Source organism: Canis lupus, chromosome 23, assembly GCF_003254725.2.
Source record: "Canis lupus dingo isolate Sandy chromosome 23, ASM325472v2, whole genome shotgun sequence".
NCBI lineage: Eukaryota > Metazoa > Chordata > Mammalia > Carnivora > Canidae > Canis > Canis lupus.
The window spans coordinates 38,051,294-38,059,501 of NC_064265.1; the positions used below are offsets into that span (position 1 = coordinate 38,051,294).

Here is an 8,208-nt window from a genome sequence, read left to right on the forward strand (position 1 = left end):
TAACCTCACATCTTACACAAAACTTAACTCAAAATTGATCACATAAAACTGTAAAATGTTTGGAAGAAAACAAGGGAAAAAGTTCTTTGTGATGTGGGTTTAGGCAAAGAGCTCTTTGACATGACACCAAATGTACCACTCATAAAACAGAGAAATTGATAAATTGGACTTTATCAAAATTAAAAACATTTGACCTACAAAAGAAAAGGTGAAGATTCATTTAAAATATCTGTAAATCATCCATCTAACACAGGACTTGCATTTAGGATATATGAAGAAATCCCAAAATTCAACAGTATGAAAACAAAACAACCCAATTAAAAAATGAGCAAAAGACTTGAACAGGCACTTCGCCAAAGAAGATATACATGGATAGCAAATATACATAGAAAATATTCCACATCATTAAACATTAGGGAAATTCAAATCAAAACCATAATGAGATACCACTACACCTATTAGAATGCGTAAAATAAAAACTACAAATAATTTCAAGTGTCAGTGAAGAACATGTGGAACTCTTATGCATACTGATGGGAATGCAAAATGGTACAGCCATTCTAGAAAAGTGTAGTAGTTGTTTGTTAAGTTAAATATTCACTTACTATATGACCCAATCATACCACTTGCAGGTATTTATTTATTCTAGAGAAATAAAAACTCAGGTTCATATTAAAATCTGTACATGATTACTGTACATTTAAATGTACATGTACTGTACATTTAAATCTGTAAATGGTTACTGCAGCTCTAGCCAAAATCACCAGAAACACAGATACAACCCAAATGTACTTCAACTGGTGAATGAATGTGACACATCCGTCTAATGGGTTACTACTTGGAAATAAAAAGAAATGAACTACTGATATACATAATATGGACAAATCTCAAAGGCATTATGCCAAAAAAAGCCAGTCTTTGAAGGCTAGTGACTATATTTTTCCATTTATAGAACATTCTCAAAAAGAAAAAGCTATATACATGGAAAATAGATCAGGGTTAGGTATGGGAGGAATAGGTCTACAAAGGGCTAGCACAAGGGAGTTTGTTGGATTACTCCTACATGGGCTAAAAAAAAAATCATAGAACTTATTCACCAAAAAGGCAATTTTACTGTATGTTAATTAAAAAAAAAAAAAAAGCCATGGCTTCAGTTTAACATGATGGCTTGAATCCACATATCTTATCTCCAATTCCTCTCAAAATTCCATTAAAATAAAAACATTAAAAAGGTTTATGCAAGGGCTCCTGAGTGGCTCAATTAAGTTCAGGTCATGATCCCAAGTACCTGGGATCCAGCCCCATGTTGGGTTTCCTGCTCAGCAAGGAGCCTGCTTCTCCCTCAACTCACGTTCTCACTTGCTCTGCTCTCTCTCTCTCTCTCTCTCAAATAAATAAAAATCTAAAAAAAAAAAAAAAAAAAAAAAGTTTTATGCAGAGAGACAATGCTAAGAGAGCAAACAGGTTCAGACCAGGTTTTAACAAATGTTTTTATATGAACAGTGAGTGGGTGGTGGCACATGGTTAAACAGAGGAGAAAACTGATCCTTCACTCCCTGCTCAGATTACACCACATCTTTGCTCAACCCCTGGCAGAGATTCTACGGTAAAGCCTTGAAAATTAGAGGTACCTCCAAAGACTGAGATGCCAGATGGGACTGAACACAAGATTTGTTCAAAGTCTTTATAAGGATCCCCAATCCTTTCCTCCAGCCAGATCACTGCCCCTCCCTAAACAAGCCGAAGATAAAAGGTTTACCCTCCAAAAGGACTGAATCAGAAGAGTTCTTTCTTTGCAAAAATCAGATATAGCTGAGTAGAGTAAGACTATTTAGTGGTACTGAAAATATGAACCAATAACCAACCAAAGATCAGACATGTAAGAAAAGGCCAAAATAAAGAAAACAAAGGAATGCTGAGGCAACAGTGATTATGTGGGGAGCATGATGGTGACAAGATCCAATAGGAAAAAAGAATCTACTACTCCCCAGTAAATTCTCAGAGACAGGCTTAACAAAATCTATTCCCCTTCTATCAAATGATACTCGGTTTTTTTTGCTATGCAAGACTTTCATGACCACAGACGAATGCCTCAACTGCAATAACACTTCCTCATCACAAAAAACTCAATGTGGATATCACTGAGTCAAACCTACAAATCTTCAGACTTGCCGGTGGCACTCCAGCATCACTCCCCCCATTCCAACCCAGAGAGTTCACTATATCCAAACATGTCACAATAGTGAAATCTCCTCCCATACCGAAGAAAGACCAAACTGAAATTAGACAAGAGGATAGCCAAAGCAAGGAGGATGATTTGTTTGCTGATTACAAACAAAAGACAAAAACCAGAATCTTTCAAGATTGTCCAGAAGGGTACACAACAGTAGAGATTATACTGCTTTCTTTGGACTGGCCTTTCTGTGCTGTTCTTCCAGGATGTTATTGCCCTTTACAGTTTCTCACAAATAGCATGATGGTCCAACTGGGAACTTGATAAACTTTCTCCTTAAAACTAGAAACATCAGGGACACCTGGGTGGCTCAGTGGTTGAGCATCTGCCTTCCACTCAGGGCGTGATCCCAGGGTCCTGGGATCCAGTCCCGCATTGGACTCCCCACAGGGAAGCCTGCTTCTCCCTCTACCTATGTCTCTGCCTCTCTGTGTTTCTCATGAATAGATAAAATTTTTTTTAAAAAAAAACTAGAGGGATCCCTGGGTGGCGCAGCGGTTTGGCGCCTGCCTTTGGCCCAGGGCGCGATCCTGGAGACCCGGGATCGAATCCCACGTCGGGCTCCCGGTGCATGGAGCCTGCTTCTCCCTCTGCTTGTGTCTCTGCCTCTCTCTCTCTCTCTCTCTCTGTGACTATCATAAATAAATAAAAATTTAAAAAAAAATTTAAAAAAAAACTAGAAACATCAAATATTGACATGTGGATTTTCAAATCTTAATACTATATTCTAGTGTCTAATACCAATATTTAAGAATCTATACAAAGACTTTTTTAAAAAAAATACAAACTATAAAAATAAAATGAGAAATACAAATTATAAAAAAAGCCTAAAAATGTATCCCTGCTGTTAAAAAATGAATGCCACAAGAAATAAAACTAGTTTTCTGAGAGGCCTGGTACCAACTTCCCAACATAAAGGGTTCACGTTTGCAATTTCAATTTTATTTTATTTTTTTATTTTTTAAAGACTTTATTTATTTATTTATTCATGAGAGACACACACAGAGAGGCAGAGACATAGGCAGAGGGAGAAGCAGGCTCCCTGCAGGGAGCCCGATGTGGGACTCGATCCTGGGACTCCAGGATCACACCCTGGGCTAAAGACGAAGGCAGGCACTAAACCGCTGAGCCACCCAGGGATCCCCCAATTTCAATTTTAGTTAAAAGATCAATACAGCCTTTTTTGTTTTTGTCTCTAAGGGTGATCTCTTCACTTTTTCCTTCTCTGTCTCTCTTTTAAGCTATCTGCTGGGCAGTATCCATCGAACCCTATACTAAGTGGTCTTGGGTTTCTATTACATATAGCCTTACCATCATATTAGCAGAGGTGTGGTTTTTAGCTTGAGAAAATAAACAAAAGTCGAAGCAAACTGAATTCCTGATACTTTAAGTACAATTCAATGATTTATTCTGTACCCATGAGGTAATAAATCAGGTGCTAAGTAGCAATGTAGGCCAACAAGACTCTTTTTCTCAAAGAACTTCAGCTATCTGAAGTAAATGACCAAGTTCGGATTGTTCTTTTCTAATTTCTAATTCATTATGAGCAAACAATTTTTTTTGGACCAACAACTTTTAAGACACAAAGTAATTTTCTAGGAAAAAATTACACATAAAATAAAATCCCAAATGTTTCATTAAGGTCAACAGACATAAGATTACTCTATTAACTGCTACGCAAGTTTCTAAATCTTAGTTTCTTCATCTCTACCCCAGGTGCCCAGGAACTACAACTTAAGAAGCACTGCTATGAACTCTTACCACAGTTGGAGAGCCATTGCTATAAACTCAATTCAAATGTTTTGCCCTTTGAGGGCAGGGACTTTTTATATTTTTATTAACTCACTTACCTTTCCAGACACTTCATGGTTGAGAGTCTGAGCAAAACCATTCTAGTCTCCTACTCACAGCAATTTTGATTCACCTGATTCCTACCTCATTTCTAAAAAAAAAAAAAAAAAGTGTAATCATGTACCCCAAATCACACAGCAACTGAAACTTTGTATTTCCTGACAATCCATATCTCCTTTTGGTTCCAAATACTTCAATGCAAAAAAAAAAAAAAAAAAAAAAAAAACCTCTGCCTAAAACAAAAGTACTTTGTGTCTAGGATTATGAGGAAGAGTGTGTGAAAAGTATCATTGTGTTGTGATAAAGACTCATAAAAAGATAAGACGCACACAGCCTCTGAAGCACAGTGTTCTCTCAAGTTGGGGGAGGGATGGCATGTGTAGGGCCGGTGTGCAGGGTCTCTGTACAGGTGGCCGGCCTGAAAGGTTGCTGCTGATGCCAGCTCGGGGTCCTGGTCGGGAAACCACACTGAAATGAAACTCTCCCATTTTCTCAAAGCAGTCACTTGGCCAGATGGGTCCCTGGGCAACTGCCGCGATTGTAAAACACAGTCAAGGGGTTGGGAAGAAGGGTGAGAGCCGAGCCACCGCGAGGGTCCAGTGCTGCTGGGAAGGGGTAACTAATGGCTCCTCACGTGCAACGTAACAAGATGCTGCCCTCGGGAGGAAGGGTAGGAACACCACGTCCCATCAACGTTATCTTTGGCGCGCTCGCACAAATCCACACTTCACTAAAGCCAACAGCAGGAGCGCACCAATCTTCTGGTCGCTGCACCCCTAACGAGGGTTGGGCCAAGTTTCCCAGACCAGAAGGAGGTGTGTTTCGAATCAAGGCTCCGAGATGCAAAAGGAGAAACGCGATGACGACGCCGCCTTCACAACCTGTCCCAGAGGAGACCTCTCGTATCCGCGGAAATCCAGGCGCGCAGGTGAGGACCGGGCGCCTGGAGCGGCAGTTCGGAGACAGCACCGCTGAAGAACGGACGATACGTTCTATCAAGACCCGAGCGTTTTAAAAGTAAATAAACACCAGGGGTTGGAAGCCTACGGAGCAGGTGCGGGGAAGCCCTCGCAAGTCGCGAAGTCCCTTCGGGCCGGACGTGCGCGGCGTGCCCTGCGCTGCTCCCCGCTGCCCTGCGCTGCTCCCCGCTGCTCCCCGCTGCCCTGCGCTGCTCCCCGCTGCTCCCCGCTGCCCTGCGCTGCTCCCCGCCGCCCCGCGCCGCCCCCCGCTGCCCGGCGAGGGTCTGCAGCACACACCTGCCCCCCCACCCCGAGGCGACTCGGCCGCAGACAGGCGAGCGAAGCACCCCGGGGCACAGGCCCGCCCCTCCCGCCCGCAGCCAGCACCGGAAGGACGCGCAGGCTTCAGCCCTGCCCGGGGCGGGAATCCGCCCGCCCGCTCGCCCCCGGCGCCTAGACCCGGGGCGCGCTCCGCCACCCCGACGCCCGCTCCCGGGTCACCTTCTGCGCGCTGGAGCCGCGAATCAGCGTCGCGTGGTCATAGACGTGGCAGCGGATCACCGAGCTGCCCACGTCGAGCCCCAGCACGAAGCCCGCGGGAGTCGGGCCCGCCGCGCTCCGCTCCGGCCGCCTCTTCTCCGGGACCGCGCGCAGCCCCGACATCCCGCCCCCCGCCAGCCTCTCGGCCTCCGCCGCCCGGCGAGCCGGCCGCGCTTATAAAGGCCCGCGCCTCAGGGGCCGAGCGCGCCCCGCGGGGCCGCCGCCCCCGGCCCGCCCCTCCGCGAGATCCCGGGAAGCGGCCCCGCCCCCGCCGCGGCCCCGCCCCCCGACGCCGTGACGTCACGGCCGCGCAGGAGCCCTGTCGAGGCGCGTGCGGGGGGGGGAGGGGGCGGGGGGCGCGGGGCGGCGAGCGCGTCCCCAGGGCGGTGCCCGCGTTTCTTTGAGCCGTACTTGCAGTTTATGAACATCTATCAAGAAAAATATTTTTTTTCTTTTTTTGTTCTATTAAGGAAAATAAAGTGAGGGCAGCCCCGGTGGCGCCGCGGTTTAGCGCCGCCTGCAGCCCGGGGCGTGATGCTGGAGACCCGGGGTCGAGTCCCGCGTCGGGCTCCCTGCGTGGAGCCTGCTGCTCCCTCTGCCTGTGTCTCTGCCTCTCTCTATATATATGAATAAATAAATCTTAAAAAAAGAAAAATAAAGTGACCTGAAAAGAAATCCGGAATGCAGCCTAAAGTATATATTGATAAATAGAGTCCATGCCCCCCCCCCCAAGACTACTCTCCCAAGTTAACCTGTTAAATGTGCACATAAAGGGGATCCCTGGGTGGCCCAGCAGCTTAGCGCCTGCCTTTGCCCGGGGCCTTGACGCTGGAGACCCGGGATCGAGTCCCACGCCGGGCTCCTTGCATGGGGCCTGCTTCTCTCTTGGCCTGTGTCTCTGCTTCTCTGTGTGTGTGTCTCTCATGAATAAATGAATAAGATCTTTTTTAAAAAATGTGCACATAAAATACTCGTTAATAAATGCTCGTGAATGTAATGACACACAAAGCCTAAGACCTTCCCCGGCCCTCTGCTGGGGAAGAAGGCACACAGCATCCGGTGGCCTCTGACCATCAAGCGCCCGCCTTCACCCCACCCCCCAGCCTCACGGGTTACCTGGAAGAGCCCAGGGCAGAAAGGAGGCCTATGGCAATTTCGAGACTCCTGTAGCTTTAGTTTACCCTCCCAGAGCAAAGGGGCCTTCCTGGGAGGTAGTCCAGCTCCCAAGGTACAAGCCTGATGGGTAGGGAGCCGGGGGATGTTGACTGCTGCCTCAGCCACCTCTCCATCCCCAGGAGCACTCCCCAAACACCAGAGTCTGAAAATATTCATTATCTACTTTTTGTAAGGTTAGGAAGGTAATATGGATATGTGCCTTTTGTGAAAATAGTTTAACAGTGCAATTAAATAGCAAAAGATCTTCATTTTGAACCAAATTGTTCTTTTGACCAAACCGGGGTATTAACCAACTTGCTTTCAGACCATTTTACAAGAACTGGGCTCTTTGGCCATATTACTGGAAGCTTAGAATGTACACTTCAGACATAAAAGTTCATGTTTTCTCTCTGTACCCTGTTCCTGTCCAATCATAATCATTTATTCCAAATGGCCTCAGGATTGCTTTCACCAATGGTGAAGTTCAGCATTTTGGTGATTCATAGATATGTTAATTCTCAGTAGTATAATGAAATAAATGACTAATGGGTCGTGTCCTGGGTAGAGTTTCCAAGAGAAACAGACACAATAGGATAGAAAGGGAAGAAGAGGAAGAGATTGAGATTTTAAGGTATTGCATCACATGCTTGTATGGGTGGAAAGTTCCAGAAATCTGTAGGGGAGGCTGAAAGGCTAAGAATTCAGGTTAAGAGTTGATGTTACAGTCTTGAATCTTACAGGACAGCAGCTGGCAACCCAGGCAGGGTTTCTATGTTGCAATCTGGAAAAACCTTTCTTGTTTGGGAAACCTCAGGCTTTGCTCTTAAGGCCTTCAACTGATTGGACGAGGCCCACCAACATTAGGAAGGGCAGTTTGGTTTACTCAATGTCTGTTGATTTAAATGTTAATTACATCTAAAAAGTACCTCACAACAATACCTAGACTGGTGTTTGACCATACAACTGGGTGCCCACACAGTGTGCCCATGAGCCTAGCCAAGTTGATATATAAGATCAACTATCACCTGTCCTCTTTCACAACAGAGAACACTGTTTTGGATTCCCTGATATTAATATTTAGCATATTTCTCAAAGTCATAGTTCTTGGGCTTCTTGGACCCTGACAGTTTCTTTGTGATCCTTTTCATAAATTGAAATCAATTATCTAGGGATCCCTGGGTGGCGCAGCGGTTTGGCGCCTGCCTTTGGCCCAGGGCGCGATCCTGGAGACCCGGGATCGAATCCCACATTGGGCTCCCGGTGCATGGAGCCTGCTTCTCCCTCTGCCTGTGTCTCTGCCTCTCTCTCTCTCTCTGTGAGACTATCATAAATAAATAAAAATTTATTTAAAAAAAAGAAATCAATTATCTTGAGTATTATCAAATTACATAGAATGTGAAAACAAGGACTTTAGCAACCACTAGTGTTTCTTAATCTGTTTCCAATCTTGAACAACTTTGAGACCCTGAT

At 45.4% G+C, this 8,208-nt stretch overlaps 1 protein-coding gene across 2 annotated transcripts in view; it reads right to left on the minus strand.

Annotated features, from left to right (window-relative positions):
* Window positions 1-5,769, minus strand: part of GK5 (glycerol kinase 5) — a 70,049-nt gene extending 64,280 nt beyond the window's left edge. The window contains exons 1-2 of one of the 2 annotated variants that reach the window (XM_025448737.3): window positions 5,545-5,684; window positions 4,084-4,175 (exon numbers count right to left, since the gene is read on the minus strand). Coding sequence is in view for 1 of the 2 variants with exons in the window: in XM_025448736.3 (XP_025304521.1) it covers window positions 5,545-5,706 (162 nt within the window). In the remaining variant the exon portion in view is untranslated. Of the gene's footprint in view, window positions 1-4,083; window positions 4,176-5,544 lie in introns of both variants that reach the window. The other variant, XM_025448736.3, reaches the window with a different exon arrangement.
* Window positions 5,770-8,208: the final 2,439 nt, after the last annotated feature.